The 23,352-nt window shown below is 36.8% G+C and overlaps 2 protein-coding genes across 18 annotated transcripts in view; one reads left to right on the top strand and one right to left on the bottom strand.

Annotated features, from left to right (window-relative positions):
- Positions 1–23,352, bottom strand: part of LOC310715085 (uncharacterized protein) — a 401,686-nt gene that overhangs the window by 228,481 nt on the left and 149,853 nt on the right. The window lies entirely within an intron of this gene.
- The window catches only part of zbtb46 (zinc finger and BTB domain containing 46), an 88,671-nt gene that overhangs the window by 52,858 nt on the left and 12,461 nt on the right, over positions 1–23,352 (top strand). For 11 of the 17 annotated variants that reach the window (XM_083570401.1, XM_083570400.1, XM_083570390.1 and 8 more), the window contains 4 exons: positions 12,093–12,374; positions 19,042–19,205; positions 20,069–20,111; positions 20,240–20,952. In XM_083570401.1, coding sequence (XP_083426527.1) covers positions 12,093–12,374; positions 19,042–19,205; positions 20,069–20,111; positions 20,240–20,739 — 989 coding nt within the window. In that variant the 3' untranslated portion in view covers positions 20,740–20,952. Of the gene's footprint in view, positions 1–12,092; positions 12,375–19,041; positions 19,206–20,068; positions 20,112–20,239; positions 20,953–23,352 lie in introns of those variants that run through there. The other 6 variants (XM_083570393.1, XM_083570395.1, XM_083570397.1 and 3 more) reach the window with 1 other exon arrangement.

Raw genomic sequence — 23,352 nt, forward strand, 5'->3', positions numbered from 1 at the left:
GGAGAGTGCATCTTGAGATACAGTACTAGTACATAATCAGCCATATCAATAAACATTAAAACATCCTTACACAGACCCACATAACACACATTTACTTACTGAATACATCAGTACAGTTTGTTGTTCACATGCATACGCTGACATACACATTCACACTGCAGAAAACATACAGATTCATGTCCAAAATGGAGGGCACCCACGCAGGGGTACACACAAACACACATCACACACACACACACACACACACACACACACACACACACACACACACACACACACACAGAGCCACAAGTCCGCCTATTTGTGTCTATTCTTAAAAGGGTGTTTTATTTAGCATAAATGTTGAAGCCAAGTGTGCCTGGCTGCCATGGTAACCAAATTAAACTGAGAATTTCTTTGCAAGGAGGCATCAAAATTATTCAGACCTCTCTTATGAGGCAGAGATATAACAATGGTCTCTTTTATTCTTCAAACTACTATTGTAATATGACTGTGTGGCATGATAATGAAACCATTGCTCATTTAACCATTGAAAATAATACTGATGAACAAAGGATAGTCTTAAGAGAAATGTAATGGTGCATATTTTAACTAACTCCAGATTTCTAAATACTCCATCAAAAAATAATGAAGTCACTTTTTATAAGTGTGCTTCATCTCAGTTGATTATAAGAAGACTATACTATTTTTACTTTCTAGCTACTGTTGTCTTTGTGTTCTTTTGTCTGTGTGTGTGCATGTGTTATACGGGTCACTCCAGTATTTAATTTGTGAGCATAGCAAATAATGCTGGTGGTGTTAGGAGTAGATCTGTTTCATTGATTGACTTGCATACCCCCACCCACAGATGAAGGCTGGACTCCTTGAATTTAATGAATTCTTTCAATCCTGTGCCCTTTTAGCCTAACTCCCCCATGCTTCTACCTTAATTAACTCGCCATGCCGTGCTTGTGTGTGTGTGCGTGCATGCATGCGCGTGTGTGTGTGTGTGTGTGTGTGTGTGTGTGTGTGTGTGTGTGTGTGTGTGTGTGTGTGTGTGTGTGAGTGCATAATTGAGACCTTAGACCTTGTTTGCTGTTGCTTCTTATTTTATTATTTTATTTATTTTTTGTGAGGGGGCGGGGGGGTTTGTTTCATTAAATGATGCTCTGAAAGGGAAATCCAGTTGTAACTACAACAAATGGCAGACCCTGCGGGGACAACAAAGTGTGTGTGTGTGTGTGTGTGTGTGTGTGTGTGTGTGTGTGTGTGTGTGTGTGTGTCTGTGTGTCTGTGTGTCTGTGTGTGTGTGTGCACGCATTGTTTTCAGTTTTATTGCAGAATTATTTGCTGCAACATTTCTGTTTTTACATGAAAATATTTTCAACAATATGGATCAGTTCATTCCAAATACAGATTTCGAACATACTGTTTATTTCACTTGTCAAACTAAAAGCCTCACATGTTTTTCACAACATAAGGTGAAAAGAAAGTGGTAAACATGAAAATGGGGCATGGAAAAAAGATCTACACGGTACCCAGGTGATCATGAACACCATGCACACCACATGGGGAATCTGCTATTTTTTTATCAATTGTTTAAATGATTTTTCCCAGTGTTACATAGGGTTAAATGAATATGCTACAAAAAAAAAAGACTATTTAGCTTTAATTTCTCAGGCTAAAATCATGCCAGGTTACACATTTCACGCATAAGCATGACCTTCTGTCAGTTGTTTTTATTTATTTATATTTTGTTTTTATTTATAGGTTTGTGTTGCTTTCTTATTTTTTATATCTTTTTTAATTAATACCAATAATATTAAATCAACTGTTACACTTTGTCCCTGACCGTGGAAGCATGAGTGTGTTTTTCAAAAAAGAGACGACTAAGTACTTCTTTAAGTAAATAAGTATAAGGATGTCTTTTAAATGCTATTAAGGCCATTAAAAATATATATTTTAACTTGACACGATTATCTAGATATAAAAAAGCAGTAATACATGCAAATTATATGACGTGTATCAAGTTGAGGTTTACATTAGTAAGTCATCTTATGCATAAATGTACACACAGAAGCATGACAACATCTTGGGTTAAAAGCTTGTTTTTTTGTTTAAATCTATTTAGCGTAATAAATGAGTCCATTATTCTTTGTTAAACCACAAATGTGGTCCAATGCCTCATCTTCTAATGTTATCAATAATATAAGTTTAGGTAATAAGTAAAGACAAAATAACGGCTTAGTCAAAGTTCCTCTGTTAACCTAATTTTACATTTGTTACATTTTTTATGACATTGTCACAAAACATATTTTACAGCTGCTTTAGGGAAGCTTTATAAACATTTTCCTGATGGAAAAAATATACATTTGTAATGAAAAATTGATTCAGTTTTATGTCATAAATATATACCCATAACATTATCCCATCTAAAGCAAGCAAAACCTTGTTTTTATGTGCTTCTGAGAAATAATGCTCCTTTTCAGTCATTTTAATCCATTATAGCATTTATAATTGGAAAGCTTTTATTTGTATTGGCATAAATCGTTGTATGTATGCATAGTAAATTGCTGTTCTAAACTTCTAAGTTGATGACTGCTTTGGACAATGCATATAGTAAATACCAGTATTGACTGTTAGTATCAATATGATTCAGAGATAGTTGTAGGACACTGGTTAAGGCATTGGACTTCAAGGTGGAAGGTTATGAGTTAAAATCCCAAAACTTCAGGTTATTGTTGATTTGGATGTCATCAAGTTTAAAATCGATCAGGAGAGCAGAAAGGGTCAGGATCAATATAAGTATGTTTTCCTACACAATTGTTTTTATTTTGCATAAGGACGTCATCAAACATGCTTTAGGTCAACAAAATATATACTTTACAATATACAGTCTGTAGGACACTCATCAACTCTGAAATTTCAACTGGTCTATAGGGGGCACTACAACACAAATTTACATATATATCAATTGGGTATAATATTTAATCAATGACATGTGAGGTGACAAACACTATTTTTTCTCACTTCTTGGCACCTAGTTTTGTTGGAAGCAGGAAAACAAGTGCATGGATGTGCAAAACTTTGTCAAGGGTCTAAATAATCTCAGAGCTTCTTTAAAAAGGCAGGCCATAAGGGTTGTGAACTGTCCACTGTTTAGTACCTCTCAAAAGTGGTCATTGATAAGACTATAACTGCTAACCCCTATACAATTTCAAAACTGGACCATGAAGCAACAGAAGAAGGTGGCTTGGTTTGATGAATCACATTTTCTTTTAAATAATGCTGATGGCCTGAGGAGAAACTTAAGGAGGAAATGACACCAAGATGCAAGAAAAAGGTTGTAGGAGGCAGTGTGATGCTTCTGGCAACAATGTACTAAGAAACCTTGGGTTCTGGCATTCATGTGAATTTTATTGTGACATATACTATCTACCTTAACTTTTTTTACACCCAGTAAACCCCTTCATGGCAACAGTAATCCATAATGCAGTGGACAAAATAATGCATCCTGCCACACTGCAAAAAAAATTGTTCAGAAATGGTTTGAGGAAAATGACAAAGGGTGCAAGTTGTTACCTTGGCCTTTAAATCCCCCACATTCCCCAGATCTTATGCTATTCAAACATCAGTGGGATGGGCTTGACAAAGAATTCTAATCCCTGGAGGTCCCTCCTCGCAACTTCTGCTGCTTATGTCTTGGTGCCAGATACCACAGTACATATTCAGCGGTCTTGTGGAGTTCATGCCTCGATGTGACAGAGGTGTTTTGTTGTTGCAAGGTAAACTACAGAGTATTAGACTGGTGATTTTAATGTAATAGCTGATTGATTGAAATAACAGTGAAGGTTTAATACTACTGTCGAAAATTCCATCAATCTAACTATGTTCGTACAATTTCCATCACTTGAGTAGGTGAAATCTGCAGCTATGCTGTATATTATAATGTTCACTGTAGTGATAGTGAACATGTCATTTATACTTTCAGCTATACAGGGAACAGTGAAAGTTTAACATCTCCCATGGTTTACACAGATCTAAATATTATTGAGCCACTTGGGGCTTTGTTTTGGCAGAGTAAATCAAGAAACGTTTCCCTTGACCACCAACAACTTGTTCCTTTAACGCACAGAGATTTCTTTGATTGCAGATTCACAGACTGGTGAACATCTGCCTATTTTTTTTTACTTTGCCTCTATAAGATACACTTTTAAAACCCAATCATGTTACGACCTGTTGCCAGTTAAGCTGATTAGTTGCAAATGTTCCTCCAGCTGTTCTTTTAAGTACGGTAATGTTAATTTGCCTTATTTTTTGCTTCAAATTTTATATTACCTAGTTTAAATATTGGATATGTTCTGTTGTGAATAAAATATGGGTTAATGAGATTTGCAAATATACATTTTAAATGTAAATTTTACACAGTGTCCCAACTTTTCAAATTGGTGTAATACCTCTGTCCGACTACATATTAAAAATTGTCAGTTGCAGGTGTAGAAAAATATAGAAGAGGGGGTATATAAATGTAGGCAGCACTTACAACACTATCTAGTCAGGTTGCCAGTATGACTACTGCTAACGCACTGTGTAACACTTCTGTAAATCTGTAATTAAAAGCAGAGGCTATTTTAGTTAAACAATTAGTACAGTCAGAGGGGGAAATGCTACTACACTATTCTTCTCTTTTTTCAATTTAATGAAATTGTACTTAATTACTAGTAAACATATTGGTCTAAAATGCACGCATTTAAATTGTTCCTAAAAGTTACTGAGTTAACAGTGGTAGGTGGAGAGGAGTGTGTGGGGTCTGAATAATAGTAGGTATGAAAGGTATGCCTATTCTAAAGTCAACATTATACTCCAATAAAAGGCATAGTTCTGTGTTTTCAAGGGGATGAGATACCTATGTCTAGTCAGCACTCTCTTTGTTTGAAGGAGCAGAGCGATACACTGCTAGGCACAAGGACAGCAACACAGCAACAAAAGATATTTTATCCTCCTAAAAGAAGTCTGTCTACTATGGGTAATACACTGATTAGACAGTTGTGCTTGAAAATTTGTGAAGCCTAAATAAATTTCTATACAGTATTTCTGCATAAATATGGTATATTTATTGAGAAAAAGTATTCAGTATTACATATCCATGAGTGGCAAAAGTATGTGAACCTTTGATATCTAATCTAATTTTGATATCTAGTGTGACCACCTTATGCAGCAATAACTGCAACTAAGAGTTTCTGGTAACTGTTGCCCAGTCCTGCAAAACGGCTGAGAGGAATTTTAGTGTTGAGGTCAGAACTATGAGTTGGTCATTCCAAAACTAGTTTGGGGTCCTTGTCTTGCTTTTTAGATTAAGTTAATAGACAAATTTTCTGACATTTTTCTTTAGAATCTGCTGGTATAATTCTGAATTTATTGTTTCATTAATGATGGCAAACTGTCCTGTGCCAATAGCAGGAAAACAGGCCCAAACCACAAGTCCACTGGCACCAAGTTTCACAGATGGGGAACTTTTTTCTTTTTTTAAAATTGGAATGCAGTGTTTTCTTTTTCCAAACATAACACTTCAAATGTAAACCAAAAAGTTCTATTTTGGTCTCATCTGTCCACAAAACATTTTCCAGTAGTCATCTGTCTTGTCCACATGATCATTAGCAAACCTCTGGCAGGCAGCAATGTCCTATTTGGAGAGTAGATGCTTTCTCCTTGTAACTCTGACATGCACACCAAGGTTATTCAGTGTTTTCGGCTGATGGTGCACCCAAGAAAATTAACATTAGCCAATGTAAGAGAGGCTCTTAGTTGCTTAGAAGTTACCCTGGGTTTCTTTAGGACCATGATGAGTATTACGTCTTGCTTTTGAAGTGATGATTGTTAGTCGACCATTCCTGTGGAGGGTAGTGAAGTTTTCAAAATTCTACAGTTTATATTTGTATTTTTTCTTTGTATTCGTACTTGTAATTTGTATTTATGACATTTGGACAGTATAATTTGTAGAGTCCAAACATTTTAGATATGGTTTTGTAACCATCTCCCACCTAATAATCAACAACTTTTTTCTGAGGTCCTCAGTTTGTGCCATGATACACTTCTGCATACGTGTTGTAAAAATCAGACTTTTATGGATGCCTGCACTTTGAAAGATGTGTCAGTATATGAAAGAATATCTCTTTGCATTCAAACAGGTTTTAATGAGAAATCATTATCTTCTTCTTCTTCTTCTTCTTTTCCATCCTCAGCATTCTCCTACCGATATACCCCATGTCCCTCCTCTTATCATTAGCATAAATAATAACTAGAGCAGGTTTCTAGTGGCAACGAAATGTCATGCAGTGTCATGCAACAATATCTTTTGCAACAAAAAAATCCACTATTTACAGTCTTGTCTTGGTAAGAAAAGAGCACCATATGGTGTACGCTTGACAATCAAGTTGTGTTTTTATACTTCAAGAGGGTGTGGTCAGTTAGCATATTAATGGAAAATGCATTTAAGATAAATATTTATATTTAATATTAACCCTGAAACTTGCATATCTGATGCAAATCAGAAATTCATACCGGATCGGTCGAGGCCCGGGTTACCAACGACCGCCACAGGTATTGTTAGCCAACAGGGTACCGGTGGAAATTGGGCTACTGTTGTCCGAAGGAGGAGGAGAGGAGGAAGATGTCTACAGAGATGGCAGAAAAAGGAGATGTGTGGGAAAGTGGATGTTCGGGTTGGTACTTTAAATGTTGGTACTGTGACTGGTAAACGGAAAGAGGTAGCTGATATGATGGAGAGGAGAAAGGTAGATATGTGTGTTCAGGAGACCAAGTGAAAAGGGAGTGAGGCCAGGAACATGGAAGGTGGGTTTAAACTCTTTCATCATGGTGTGGATATAAAGAGATAGTGTAGGGATGATTTTGAAGGAAGAGTACAGTAAGAGTGTAGTGAAGGTGAAGAGAGTTTCTGATAGGGTGATGAACGTAAAGCTGGAAGTTGGAGGGTTGATGATAAATGTCATCAGTGCTTATGCTCCACAAGTGGGACGTGAGATGGAGGAGAAGGAAAAATTCCAGAGTGAGTTAGATGAAGTGGTGGAGAGTGTACCTAGGAATGAACGATTGATAATTGGGGCAGACTTTAATGGGCGTGTAGGTGAAGGGAACAGAGGTGATGAGGAGGTGATGGGTAGTTATGGCTTTAAGTAGAGGAATGTGGAAGGGCAGATGGGGGTACATTTTGCTAAAGGATGGAAATGGCAGTGATAAATACTTATTTTAAGAAGAAGGAAGATCATAGAGTGATGTATAAGAGTGGAGGAAGGTGCACACAGGTGGACTATGTTATATGTAGGAGATGCAATCTGAAGGAGATTGGAGACTGTAAGGTGTTGGCAGGGGACAGTGTAGCTAAACAGCATCGGATGTTGGTCTGTAGGATGGTTTTGGAGGTGAAAAAGAAGAGGAGATGAGTGAGGACTCAAAGAAGATTAAGATGGTGGAAACTGAAGGAGGAAGACTGTAGTGTGAGATTCAGGGAAGAGGTCAGGCAGGGGCTTGGTGGTGGTGAAGAGGTGCTGGATGATTGGGCAACTACTGCAGGAGTGATGAGGGAGGCAGCTAGAAAGGTACTTGGTGTGACATCTGGAAATAGAAAGGAAGACAAAGAGACGTGGTGGTGGAATGAGGAAGTGCAGGAAAGCATAAGGAGAAAGAGGCAAAACTGAATTGGGATCGGCAGAGAGATAAGAAAAGTAGGCATGAGTACAAGCAGATGCGGCAGCAGGTAAAGAGGGATGTGGCAAAAGCCAAGGAAAAGGCATATGAGGAGCTGTATGAGAATTTGGACACTAAAGAAGAAGAAAAGGATTTATACTAATTGGCCATGCAGAGAGACTGAGCTTGGAAGGATGTGCTGCAATTTAGAGCAATAAAGGATGGAGATGGAAATGTGTTGACTAGTGAGGAGAGTGTGTTGAGAAGGTGGAGGGAGTATTTTGAGCAGCTGATGAATGAGGAAAATAAAAGAGAGAGAAGGTTGGATGATGTGGAGATAGTGAAGCAGGAAGTGGATAGGATTAGTAAGGAGGAAGTGAAAGCAGCGATTAAGAAGATGAAGCGTGGAAAGTTGGTTGGACCAGATGACATACCAGTAAAAGCATGGAGATGTTTAGGTGAGATGGCAGTGGAGTTTTTAACCAGGTTGTACAACAAGATTTTGGAAGGAGAGAGGATGCCTGAGGAATGGAGAAGAAGGGAGAATGTTAAATGTTGAAAATGTTTTTAAGAATAAGGGAGATGTGCAGACCTGCAGTAACTACAGGGGAATAAAGTTGATCAGTCACACCATTAAGTTATGGGAAAGAGTAGTGAAAGCCAGGCTGAGAGAAGAGGTGACCACCTGTGAGCAATAGTATGGTTTCATGCTGAGGAAGATCACCACAGATGCATTATTTGCATTGAGAATGTTGATAGAGAAGTATAGAGAAGGTCAGAAGGAGTTGCATTGTGTGTTTGTGGATTTAGAGAACAAGTATGACAGGATGCCAAGAGAGGAGTTGTGGTATTGTATAAGGAAGTCAGGTGTGTCAGAGAATGTGAGGGTGGTGCAGGACATGTATGAGGACCTGCTTCCTATTCTCACCACAAATCACAATATCATCTGCAAACATCATAGTCCAGTGAGACTCCTGTCTGACCTCGTCTGTCAACCTGTCCATCACCACGTTGACAGACGAGGTCAGACAGGAGTCTCCCTGGACTATGATGTTTGCGGATGATATTGTGATTTGTGGTGAGAGTAGGAAGCAGGTGGAGAAGAGCCTGGTGAGGTGCAGGTATGCGCTGGAGAGAAGGGGAATGAAAGTCAGTAGGAGTAAGACAGAGTTCATGTGTGTGAATAAGAGGGATAGGCAGTGGTGCGGTTGCAGGGAGAAGAGGTGGAGAAGGTGGAGAAGTTCAGGTACCTGGGGTCAACAGTGCAAAGTAATAAAGAGTGTGTTAGAGAAGTGAAGAAAAGAGTGAAGACAGGGTGGAGTGGGTGGAAAAGTGTGATAGCAGGAGTGATTTGTGATAGAGCTGAAGATGTTGAGGTATTTGTTGGGAGTGACGAGGATGGACAGGATTAGAAATTAGTTTATTAGAGGGACAGCCCATGTAGGACGTTTTTGGAGACAAGGTGAGGAAGGCGAGATTGAGATAGTTTGGACATGTGCAGAGGAGGGACATGAGGTATATCGGTAGGAGAATGCCGAGGATGGAGCCACCAGGAAGGAGGAAAAGAGGAAGGAGGAGGATTATAGATGTGGTGAGGGAAGACATGCAGGTATTTGGTTTAAAAGAGACAGATGTAGAGGACAAGGGGGTATGGATTCTCCCTAATGGGAGAATCCGAATAAAGAAAAAGAAGAAGAAGAAGATTTTTAGAAAATTGAGGAAATTATTATCCTAGAATTTCTGACAAAATACTGACATTTTTATGTGGTAAATTCTTATTCTCTATTATATGACAAAAAAAACACTTAATCTTTTGAAATAGATTTCAGCAGATTAAAGGTTAGATTCAAAATACTTTTTCCTAATACTGTAACGCTAATAATAAAACATAATAATTGTAACATTTAGCATGTACTTTATTGTTGTGCTGATCTCTGAGTGGATTTCTACTGTTGACAAATATAGTTTAAACTAAACATGGGTGACCTAAATTGCATCACATATTTCATATTTTTTTTGCATTTTTAAGGAAACTACTAGAGAACAAATTTTAATAGGACGTTCATCTATTTTTGTTTAATGCTTTATGAAATTATAATTTACGACCAGTACCAATATAAACTAGACTTAAGGTTTTTGACCGATCTTCACAAAACCAGGTGTGACTATTCAGAATACTGAACCTCAATAAAAAATGTTCACATTTCTAAACAATAAGGTCACCACATGTTAATAATTTGTAAAGATCTGTGACTTATCCATACTTATGTACATCCTAAGGTTTTTACATTTATGGCATTTGGCAGTTGGCTTATCAAGAGCACCTTACAAAGTGCTTTGAAGTCTCTATTAATAAATACATTATATTGCTGTTTAGACACAGAATAAGATTACCATCAGGGAAAGAAAATAGTTAGAAAGTGAGATGTTTAAGAAAACGTGCTAATAAAAATACATCTTTAAACATAGCTTGAAGACTGCTAGAGACTGCTATTTAGGGAGCATGGTGCAGTGTTGGGTAAGATAAGTGCTGTATGGTAGAGATGTGCTGGGGTGGCTTTGTAGGCAAGCATCAGTGTTTTAAATCTGATGCGGGCAGCTACAGCTTTAGTGGAGGGAGCAGAGCAGTGGGGTGGTATGGGAGAATCTAGGATGGTTAAAAGCAAGTTATCTGGCTGCATTCTGGACCAGTTGCAGAAGTTGAATGTCTTTTAAAGGCAGACCTTTCAGGATTGAGTTGCAGTAGTTCAGTCTTGAAATGACAAGGGAATGAACAAGTGTCTGAGTAACCTGTGTGGACAGAAACAAATGAATTCTCCTAGTGTTGTAAAGGAAAAATTGTCATGAGCGTTTTTGATTAGAAATATGAGAAGAAAAGTCCATGGTTACTCCTGGGTTGTGTGCAGTGACCGAATGCAAGATCAGGTTGTCCTTAGAGATCACAAGATCTTTTTATGGAGATAAAACACCTGATCTTGTGATGTCTATTGACAATTCTTAGCCTGAGGTCATGTACAATATGAGGGTTGTGGTCATCCATAGGGGTAAAGCAGAGGTAAGATAACTATTTCTCAGAGCTAAAATGTAGTAGGGTGCACTCGTTATATTCTGTAAATGAATTTATGATAATTGGGTAATTATTCAAAAACATAGCTGTTCAAACCCACTCAGCAGACATTTGACATAGTAAGTAACAGTAAGAGTGATTGTCATGAAACTTGAAAGAAAAGTTTAGGTAAGGCTCTTCTAATATGTGATGGATTGCATTTAAATTGGTAAATGGGGGCTCTATTCCTGTTTGTGCACACACTGTCAGGCATGAACAAGAAAATAAGTTTAACATGTTTAACAAGTAAAACTTGTTCAGTCTTTACAATATTTATGTTAAATTAGTCAGGAATTTGCTCTAATAGCTGTAATGATTGTTTAAGTTTATGCTCGCCAATCTGGTACATATTTCTCATGGGGGTATGCCTTAACAGAGCTTTACTCTCTTTGCCTCGTGAGATTTGGAGGGATAGCTGCCCAAAGTAAACAAAGAGAATTTTTGAGAAATGTATATAAGTCGAATCATGGAAGTAAATATTTACTAAAAAAAACACCATCTATGACTTCTGGTACAGTTGCTATTTTGGTGGAAAGTTTGATAGTGGTGGTAGTTTTAGAGATATTAAATAATGTTCTTTACACACTCCTCAACATCTTTAAGGTGATCTTACTCATCTCACTTTGCTGAAATATACATCTGTTTATCATCAGCATAGCAATGGAAATGAATACCATGGTTGTGTATAATTTCTGTCTTAGGCAGGGGGCCTAAGACAGATCCTTGCAGAACACCAAACTTTACCTTTAGAGAGTGTGGAGAACTCACCATTTACATTAACAAACTGATAACAATCAGTCAAATAAGACCTAAGGTGATTTATTATGTGCGGAAAATTCATCATTTTGCACAATAAACAGAGAAAATGTATAAAATGTGATACTTGCAATTACAACTTTTGTTAAAAAAAAAAAAAAAAAAAAACATTGTTAGTCTCATGTACAATTTGTGCAGTTTGTACATAAATTTGATTGGTAAGTTTTACTAAGCATCACTACTGCAACAGTTGTTCTGTGCACTTTTGACTGTGATTTGTTATGTAATGTGTTACTGGAATACAAGCACTTTCTTTAACATTACATTTTTGTTTGGAAATCTACAATGGTTTGTGATTACTCACTAATGCAGAAATTATAAAATAAACATCTTTAAAATATGTATTTGAAGTTGGCCAAGACTTTAGTGGGGTGTTTAGGTATATGTACATCTTTAGATAGTAGCATGCTGTCTGTTCCCCAAATGTTACCTGTGGCATATAATTGTTTGTTTTAGCTCTTAATTGTTTACCGTTTTACCCCTTTAGGAGCAGATGAGGCTGAGCCCAGTTCAAATACCCAAGACCAAAGGATGGACTTTTTCATGAAGCAGGAGGAAGCGCTAGCTGGTGAGCCAGGCTTCCACGGCTCCTCATTGGCTGGTGACAGGGAGGAGGTGGGAGAAAGTCAGGAACAAGGTGGCTCTGTGGCCAACTTGCGGGCAGCGCTAATGAGCAAGAACAGCCTGCTATCTCTTGGGACAGAGATGTTTAGTGAAGAAAATACCCTGCTGTTTGACTACTTACCCAAAGGAGGACATTCTCTCTCCCGTAAGTTGTGAATTTTTTATTTTATCTAAGAAACATTCTTGGAGTCTGCACACTCCTGTAGGCTTAAATGTTACATCCTTTTTTACATGTGATATGTGCTCATATTTAGAGGTTGACCGAGTGATCGGCCGGCTGAATTTTCGGGCCGATTTTTGGCAAATTAGGCCGATTATTAGGCAGGCACCTAATGTGGCAGGTGGCAGTAGTGTGTGTATACGGCATCCAAAAAGGGAAACTGGAAGAGCTAGAACTGTAAACACTGTGTACTGTGGAAACTGTGGTGTGTTTACACCAGCCACAATCATTACTAATGGATTTGTGTAGCTTTTTTTTCAATGAAGTTACAAAGACAAGAGCAAGAATGACAACAGGCGTGGTCTGTTTTATTTGCATGTTTTTTTCTTGTGTGCTCATTTGCTAAGCTAAATAGCCAAACAGAATTCCATTTTCTCACCGTTCTCTTTCTCACTGCTGATTCGCCATACGGAATTGGCCTAAAAACGGCTGACGCAGTTCGACTAGAGACCCCCCAACAATCCCTTACAACCGACTGTCAGCTTGTTGTGTCCCTGGGTTTAAGTTCTTCTTCTTCTTCTTCTTCTTCTTCTTCTTCTTCTTCTTAAGTTCTTATGCTGACTTGTTCTTAATCTTGCCTTATGTATTTCATATGATACTACGTTTGGAGAGAGAGTAAGAATAACATTTGGAGAGAGAATGCGCGTAACTTTTTGGAACTGTAATGTCTTCAACCAGCTGTAGTTCGGTAGGCATAGGTAGGCATGGAGACCAAAACCTGGTAGCAAGTGCAGTGATTGGAGAGGATTGTGTTGTTCAATAATTGTTTATTTTGAGCAATTTTCTGTATCACATCTTATTAATTAACTGTTAGATTTAATGAGATGAAGGGGAGGAAAAAAGAAAATCAGCCTAACATATCGACCAAAAAATCGACATCATCCAATTGGCTGCCCTGATTGCTAAATATCAGCATCAGCCAGAGAAAAACCCATATCAGTCGACCTCTACTCATATTGACTCCCTTGATTGCGTAATCGGTTTATAGGCACCTGCATAGGCTTATCTAGGATGCAGATATAAAGTGTTGACACGAAAATATCTTTTCATAGATTAAAAAAAAAAAAAGTATTGAGATTTGGTGCAGATGGGCTGGTTATCTGTAAATGCAATAAAATGTGTTAAACCTAGTATTGAAGAGTGCATGGTAGATATAATTGTCGTCCTTTGCTCATTTATAGTATATTGTTAAAAATCTATATTTTTTTTACATTATAGAGCAGTCATTTAATAATAAGGATTTAAAAAGAAAAAGTTTTCAGTTGTTTAAATATTTTGAATGTGGTATACATGGAATTATGTAAATGTAAAACATTTTCTTTAACATTATCAATATGGTCAAGGTCTTAAAACTTCTCTGTGTGGCAATCTTAATTTACACTCTGAATAATAAATGTTCTTATTTATTATTCCTGCTTAATATTTTATGTACAAATACAGATCTAAATAAAGCTATTGCAGTTGTTGACGACATTGAGGATGTTGTTGATAATTCCAAATGAAGGATGTTCACACCAAATCGTCTTTTTTCACTGAAGAATTACTGTCATGACTGTCATTTAAATATTGTAGTTACTAGTTTGTAATGACACAGAGTACAGAAGAGCCAATCACAACAGATTCCATTTAAATACAAAAGCTACAGAGGATAAAGGGAATATTTAAAATAAATAAAAATACAAAAAATTATATATATATATATATATATATATATATATATATATATATATATATATATATATATATATATATATATATATATACACCGTAATATCCGGACTATTAAGCGCACCCAAATATAAGCCGCACCCACTGAATTTAACAAAGATTTTTATTTTGAACATAAATAAGCCGCACCTGTCTATAAGCCGCAGGTGTCTACATTAAAACTAATGAACTATACACAGGCTTTAATGAAAGACAGTGTCTGTTACATGGTGTAACAGGTGAAATATGTTGTGGCTCCTTTAAGAGCGGAGCGGCATTTTGGGAATAGCATGCCGCCGGATTTTTTCCGGTATTACTGCATGTGTGCAAGACCGAGGAATATGTCCTTATTATTTTCTGATGCTCATTTCTAAGTTTCTTTGACTAACCCGTAACGCTGTTGCCAAGAAAAATAAAAAGCACGAGTTTTGGAAACCTGTCTGTGCTTTTATGATTTCTGTTGCAACTGGAGTTAGTGAGCTCTCCCTTCACCCAGACTCAATGCACTACAACGGCTTGTATCTAAACAGTAGACTACCAAGAAAGTCATTGTTCACTGTCTTCCTCCTTCCTTTCACAACAATTTCTCTCAAGAGCTTGACTCTTGTGAAACCGGGAAAAACCCAGGAAAAATCCGTAAATTAGCCGCTTCGTTGTTTAAGCCACGGGGTTCAAAGCGTGGGAAAATTAGCGTGGCTAATAGTCCGGAAAGTACAGTGTGTATATAAATATATATATATATATACTAGACCTGCAGCTATCGATTATTTTATTAATCAAGTATTCTACCGATTATTCCTTTGATTAATTGATATATATATATATATAAAAAATATAAAAAGAAATTTTTAATTACTCTAGAAAGGTAACCACACTGTACGGTGTTTTCTTAATTTTTTTGTTTGAAATTATCCCAAAATTTTGAAACTTTCTGTCTTTGGCCTGAATCTTCTCCTCACCCCCCGGTGTTTTCTTTCTGTTCCTTTATTTTTCATTCTGCAGTGTCTTCTGCATTACCTGCATCAGTATTAATGGTCGAGAGGAAACACATTGCTCCGTGTAGTTAAATGAACTAATTAGCCTTGATGATTTTTTGTACTTCGGTTACTCTTGGAATTCTTTCAGCCCTAATACATATTTACATATATTACTATATATTATATATACATCTTTTGCTTAAGGGAAAAATGTTTTGCTACATACCAGATCTAGAATATGTATATGTACTGCTGAGATGCACAGTGTGTTTGACCCCTTTCTTTCATAGCCAGCATAAACATTTTTGCAGTTTGTGCTACAGTATCTCTTCTGTAGGAAGTCTTTTCTCCCCATGCATATTAATGAGCCTTGAGCATCCATGACCCTATCGCTAGTTCACAGGTTTTTCTTCCTTGCACCAGGGACACCCCACAAGACTTGCAATTTTAGATATCCTCTGACCCAGACGTTTAGTCACAGTTCGATTCTCGTCAGATTTACTCAGGTTTGTACACTTGACTATGGTTTTCCTGCTATTAAGACCTATTTTAATAAAAAAAATTAACTAGATGTGTGTTATATACTGAAAGAAAAACACCGCCGGATGGCTGCTGACATCTGCTGTAATTTTTAAGTACCTCATTGTTATTGGTAGGTTGAAAACAGTTCAAATTTTAGACTGTACGATAAAACTATCCAGACAGTTAGCGTTTCTATAGTCAAATAAACTTAATTAAGGGGTATGATTAACACACATTATGCATGAAATATAACTCTTAGTTTCAAACTGAATTGGTGTGACGAATAAATTTAGCAGTTAGAGAAATTAAATAAAATGTTTTAGTATAAAATAAACAGTCTTTATTTTAGATTGATATAAATCAGCCACTTTTGCAGTAGATTCATTTATTTAGTATAATGGATTTTAGATTTTAGATTTACAAACGTAAGAAATCAACACAACAAAAGTCCAAACTGGATCTCTGAATTTCAGACAGTGAAGAATGAAGTGAACCCCATAACACTTGTCTCAGCATGTATATATGGAAGCTCATCAGATAAACCATAATGCCTGCTAAACATCCCATGTGATGCATCCTCACAACAGGTTAAATATGACCAATCGGCTCTTTAAAATATCAGAAAGATTTGTTTATTTCCGTCCACACTCAGATACATGAAAATCTTGTTTTTTCATTCTATAGTTCTAAACCCTAACAGGATGTTTTATAACTAATAGTATTCTTCATTCATGACATAGTGAATTAGCTTCAGGATGTATATTGATAGAGCCTTCGATACATGTTACAAGTTGCTCTAAATGAAGGCTTCTCTTATAGCTCTATAGTCCACTGAAACTGGGCAGTTAATTGCCTTATATGCTTTTCTGTTCACCATGGCTGTATAGAGTTATTTTTTTGAGTTATTATATACTTATTGCCAGTGTATTCATTCTCTTCTTAAAAAAGTGTTTCAAGCCACGGATTATCTGCTTACAGTACGTTTTAAAATGTATTCTTCTTTTCTGAACTTTAGAGACTGTTGTTTGTGAAAAGCCAAAGATCACTGGTTTTAGAAATATTCAAACCAGTACATCTGGCACAAACAACTATTCCATGGTTAAAGTCACAGAGATCACTGTGCTGTCCTGATCTCAGCATTAACTTAAGCTCATGACCTGTATCTGCCCGGTTTTATTTATTGTGCTGCTGCTACCCGGAAGGCTGATTGGATAACTGCATAAAATACCTATTACATATTTTAAAAAAGTAATGACTAATAACCAATTACATTCAAATTTTATGAAATATAAAATAAATAAAAAAATAATGAAATAAATAACACCTACATTATTTAAAAAAAGCCTAGATAAAGAGAAAACACTTCACTTCACAAAGGAATAAGCACGACTATATGGAATTATTAAGAGTATGCGACAAATGAACAAGTGAACAAGTTTATGCAGTATACAGTATCTCACAAAAGTGAGTACACCCCTCACATTTCATCAACCATTTAGTGTATCTTCTTAAGGGGCAATACTATAATAATGAAACTCGAATATATTTTATAGTAGACAGTGTGCAGCTTGAATAGCTGTGCAGATTTACTGTCCTCTTAAAATAACTCAACATACAGCAATTATTGTCAAAATAGCTAGAAACAAATGTGAGTACATTCTAAGTGTAACCCAGAGTACACCCAGATGCTTTTACTTAGGGTTTACTCACCTACTATAAAAAGTCTAGACTGTTCATTTCTTTTTAAGGGGGTAAATTTACAAAATCAGCAGGGAATCAAATAATCATTTCCCCCACTGTAAGCTGTAGGGAACCACAGGATATATTCGGCAGCAAGAAAAATAGATGAAGAAAATCATAAAAAATTAAGAGAAACATTAAACTATATGGTATTAAATGTTGCTGTGCATGGTTTTGCTTTGAATGTTTGTTTTATTAGACATTTTGTTTGAGGAAGAAACAGAAAAGATGGGCATGTGTGTGTGTGTGTGTGTGTGTGTGTGTGTGTGTGTGTGTGTGTGTGTGTGTGTGTGTGTGTGTGTGTTGTGAGCATATACATTTCAGAGCAAAAAGGCATCATATTTTTTTGTTAGAGATGTTGATTTTAGCTTATTTTATGAATTCTGGATAAAATTTTTATAATTTGTATAGAACATTAAATATTTGTTTGTTTTTACAAAAACAAAGTTTGATGACTAAAGAAAACAAAATATGATATAATGGACCACTAAAAACTAAAAAGCTGCTGAGTTGTGCATCCAAAAACATAAAATAGAAACAAGTGTGCCAGTCAGAGTCTCCAGAATAACCATGGCACCCAATTATTATTATTTTTTATAAAACTGCTCAAAGTGTATTTAGATTACAAATTATGAAAAAGCCATTGGTTGTCTAAACAAATCTTGTCTTTTAGTTAAATTTTTATTATTATTATTTAATGCATATGTATGTGCCTAAAACACTTGCACAGTACAGCTACACAGGAAGCCTGGCCACTTTTAAAAAGTCATTAAAATTTGGTAATGAAATGCTAAAATTCACCAGTCTTTAGTGAATCAAATATCACTAAAGTTTTAATTTATTTAATTATATTATCAATTTATAATTTGATAATTTAATTATCAATTTACTTTTGGCTTTTTTTCCTGGCAATTTCTGTAGTTTTGTTTGTAAATTATTATGAACAAAAAAATAACAAATAAAACTTTTGTGAATGTGAACTTCCAATACACACAAAAAGTCAACATCTAAAAAAAACGAAAGAAATATATTAATTCTGTAAAGAATTATTTTAAAACAAGTCAAATAAAAAGAAATTGAAAAAAATATAACTTTACCCCTTTGTCGCCTATTTTAAAATTACCAACATTCTGGTTAATGAAATGAATATCTTATTTGTTTCTTTGGATGTACAATGATGTACAATAACAGTAAGACTTCACATATCTTTAAAAAAAAATTATTCTCACAAATGAATGCAAGCAAGTAACTTTGATAAAAAAAATTCAAATTACATTTGTCTGACCCCATGGGAGAGATAGAAAACCAAAAAGGGGACAAAGTTGAACTGTTTCTTTATACTTTTATTTAAATAATATTGCATTTTCAGCTCTAAGCAGTGTTACAGACATCTGGATATAGATTTACTCCTAATAACCAAGTCAGAGGTGACAATGTCAGAGAAATATCCCATAATTCATTACCTCTAAACCCCGTCTCTGGTTGTACTATGCAGTGTTTGGCCTCAGACTTTCCTGACTTTTAAACCAACTCCCAACCCCGTCCCCAGCCCCCACAGAGCCCCCCCATCCCAGCCTCTGCCCTTTATGGAAGAGGGCAACTGATCTGAGTGCAGGCGGGTGAGACTCCTTTCCTGTGCTCCCCAGGCTCTCACTGTTCCACTGGTGGCCATAGCAAACGCAGGGCATCTTCGTCCTCTTCTCCACCCACTCTCGCTTCTCTTCTTCCTCTGCAGCCCCCAGGGGCCTTCAACCTGCCTCTGGCCAGGGGCTCATCCGAAAATCAAGATGTGGAGCCCTTACCTTCTGAGGTAAGTGCTTGAAGCACGAACATTTAATTGAAGGTCCCTTAAGACCTCTCTCATAATTCTGCACTAATACGCTCTGTTTGAATTCATATAAAATGAAACTTAATTTTCTCTTCCTCAGCTTTGCTTTCGAAACCACACAATACACGATATGCCTGAGCATTACCTGACATGTTACTAGGAACTGAAACTGCACATTTACTGTACTATCACACATGTGACTCTTAGCATATAGAAAACTCAGATCCATTAGAGCATATGAAAGAACACATATAAGGGGATAGTTGAAGGTGGAAATCTTATTCAATGGGGGGAACAGGGAGGCTTTTCTGTTTTCTTCTTCTAGTCCAGGAAATTACAGTTTCCCTATGTTTATTAAGGTGGCATTTGGTTTCACAGGACCTCCCTTCCCAAGATGCCACACCATGTCTGTGAACAAGCCATCTGTTTGGTTAGAGCGTACTGTGTTTTTGTTTTTTTTATGAGGCATAATGTGTTTCTATGAAAAGATAGAGTGTATAAAACAAGAATAGGTTAACCACACATACATTCAGAGAGTAAAAAAATCTATTACTAATGTCCTCCAATACTCACACACGTCTTTAAACTGTATATTCTCTAGTGTCTATAAAGACAGCACAAACCTTGACAATCTAAGCAGCTCAATATGCACCTCAAAGAGTTTACTTTCACATGTGTCTTTAGTTGTCTTGCTTAACATTTTTTGTTCAAGGAAGCAGCTTTTCATTTCTGTTTCCTTTTTGTTTTACTTTTTACATCAGTCTGCATGTATTAAGAGTAAACTCCATTATACAGGTTATGTATCTATCAGTCGGCATTAACAGTGTATGCATGTATTCTTACAGGAAGAAATACAAGAGGAAGAAGATAGTCCAAGTAGCACTGCAGGTATTTGTGAGCATGCATGGATTTATCTAGCCCTCTGTTCTTACATTCATATTATTTTTACTACTTTTTTGATAAATTATACAAGATCTGTGTGTTCTCATTTTTTTTTTTCTTTTTTTCTAAATCAGGCAGTAGCCAGGGTCCCATAGAGGTGGATCAGATGGCAAAGGGGCAGCATGGTGTTTGTGTAGCACAAGAGCTGGCCTGCTCCCTGTGCAAGCAACTGTTTAGCAGCCTGCTCCAGCTGAGGCAGCATGAGCACCGCCACACATTCTCGGTAATGCAGCTCTCTATGAACTGCTTTGAGAACCCCCCCAGTTCCCGCTACCGGTGCTCACACTGCCCAGCCAGCTTCACGCTCAAGTCCAATGCTGACCGCCATGAAAAGACAATTCACTTCAAGTGCAAGCTCCTACAGTGTACCTACTGCTTCAAGCAATTTCGCGATCGCACTGATCTCAGTCGTCACCTGGCATCCGTTCACTCAGGAGAACGAGGCTATGTATGTCCGTTCTGCTCTCGTGCTTTTGCAACACAAAAGAACCTGGACACACATGTCAGGCTCTGCTTACAGGTGGATGCCCCTTCTCTCAAGCGACTTTCCAGTCCTATAACAGAGACCGATTGAGCCAATTTTCATTTTGCTAATGTTGTAAATGACTGTTTTGTCATGTAAGCTATAATGAAAACAGAATTATACCAAAAAGGACTCAGGGGCTTTTTTTTTATTTTGCAAGAATAGTGAGATTTGGAAAAGCACTGTACCAAAAACACACAAGACATGTACAAAAGAAACATTTTTCTACAAATGTTTATTTGTTAATAAAGTCTATTTTTTATACTTTCAAGTCTATCAATATGATTACTGCTAATAGAAATGTACCACCTACATAAGAAAAAACTTACTATTCAAAGTTTAGGATTTTAGGGTGCATTTAGTGCAAAAATCTCATAAAATCTACAGATTTAAGGCATAAACAAGACTTGTGCATGTTGTTGGTTTAATTATTGTAGTGGCAATTCCAGCCAACATTATTGCTTTACAAATCTTTTTGAGCAAACAATCTCAAATGTCTTTAGGAAATAGTCTATAACTAAAAGCCTTGAGTACCCTGCATTTTTGTTTATTCCAGATTAATAATTTCATGATTGTTAACTTTATGATGTTAGTGCCATTGATAAGTAATTGACTTAAATAATACTTTTTTCAAACAGATTTACAAAGGTGTGTTGAGCACATCTCTTTCATCTGTCACATCTAGTTTCAAACTATAGATAATAAACAAACATAATGACAGTTGATGTACAGTGCACCTGGAAAGTTTTTACACACTTTTTCCACATTTTGTTATGTTACAGTCTTATTCCAAAATGGATTAAATTAATTATTTTTCTCAAAATTTTACAAACAATACCACATTATAACAACATGAAAGAAGTGGGTTTAAAATATTTGCAAATGTATTAAAAATGAAAAACAAATGGTAAAAAAGTAATCATAATAAGTGTACATAAGTAATCAAAGCCTTTGCCATGACACGCAAGCTTGAGCTCAGGTGCATCATATTTCCACTGATCATCGATGAAATGTTTCTACAACTTAATTGGAGTTTACCTGTGGTAAATTAAATTGTTTGGGCATGATTTGGAAAGGCACACAACTGTCTTTATAAGGTCCCACTGTCAACAGTGCATGTCAGAGCAAATTCTGAGGAAAATAATCCATTTAATCCATTTTGGAATAAAGCTACCAAACATAAAACATAAAAAATTGTTAAAAAAGTAAAGCGCAATGAATTCTTTCCCGATGCACTGTATTTCCATTTGGGGAGACTTTTACTTTACTACATTTTAAAGTCAAATATCTTACTTTTTAAATAACATTTTGCAGAATCAGTTGTTACTTTATATACAGTATATATATATATATATATATATATATATATATATATATATATATATATATATATATATATATATATATATATATATACACAATTTTGGAAGGTGAGAGGATGCCTGAGGAATGGAGAAGGAGTGTGCTGGTAATGGTTTTTAATAATAGGGGAGATGTGCAGACCTGCAGTAACTACAGGGGAATAATGTTTATCAGTCACACCATGAAGTTATGGGAAAAAGTAGTGGAAGCCAGGCTGAGAGAAGAGGTGATCATCTGTGAGCAACAGTATGGTTTCTTGCTGAGGAAGAGCACTACAGATGCAATTATTTGCTTTGAGAATGTTAATGGAGAAGTGTAGAGAAGGTCAGAAGGAGTTGCATTGTGTGTTTGTGGATTTAGAGAAAGTGACAGGGTGCAGAGAGAGGAGTTGTGGTATTGTATAAGAAAGTCAGGTGTGTCAAAGAAGAATGTGAGGGTGGTGCAGGACATGTATGAGGACAGTGTGACAGCAGTGAAGTGTGCAGTAGGAACGACAGACTGGTTCAAGGTGGAGGTTGGACTGCATCAAGGATCGGCTCTGAGCCCTTTCCTGTTTGCAGTGGTGATAGACAGGTTGACAGACAAGGTCAGACAGGAGTCTCCGTGGACTATAATGTTTGCGGATGATGTGATTTGTGGTGAGAGAAGGGAGAGGTGGAGGTATGTGCTGGAGAGAAGGGGAAAGTCAGTAGGAGTAAGACAGAGTACATGTGTGTGAATAAGAGGAGAGGAGTGGAGTGGTGCGGTTGCAGAGAGAAGAGGTGTAGAAGGTGGAGGAGTGTAGGTACCTGGGGTTAACAGTGCAAAGTAATGAGTGTGTTAAAAAAGTGAAGAAAACGGTGCAGGTAGTGTGGAGTGGGTGGAGAATAGTGGCAGGAGTGATTTGTGATAGAAGGGTATCTGTAAGAGTGAAAGGGAAAGTTTATAGGACTGTGGTGAGACCTCCGATGTTGTATGGTTTAGAGACAGTGGCATTGACTAAAAGACAGGAGGTGGAGCTGGAGGTAGCAGAGCTGAAGATGTTGAGATTTTCATTGGAAGTGACGAGGATGGACAGGATTAGAAACTAGTTTTTTAGAGCATAACATGTTCATGTACATGTAGGACATTTTGAAGAAAAGATGAGGGAGATTGATATGGTTTGGACATGTGCAGAGGAGGGTCATGGGGTATATTGGTAGAAAAATGCTGAGGATGGAGGAAGAGGAAGGCCTGTAAATAGTTGGATTGAAAGAGACAGATGTAGAGGACAGGGGGGTATGGAGGATGATCCGCTGTGGCGACCCCTAATGGGAGAAGCTG

The sequence above is a fragment of the Silurus aristotelis genome (genome assembly GCF_946808225.1).
Source record: "Silurus aristotelis genome assembly, chromosome: 19".
NCBI lineage: Eukaryota > Metazoa > Chordata > Actinopteri > Siluriformes > Siluridae > Silurus > Silurus aristotelis.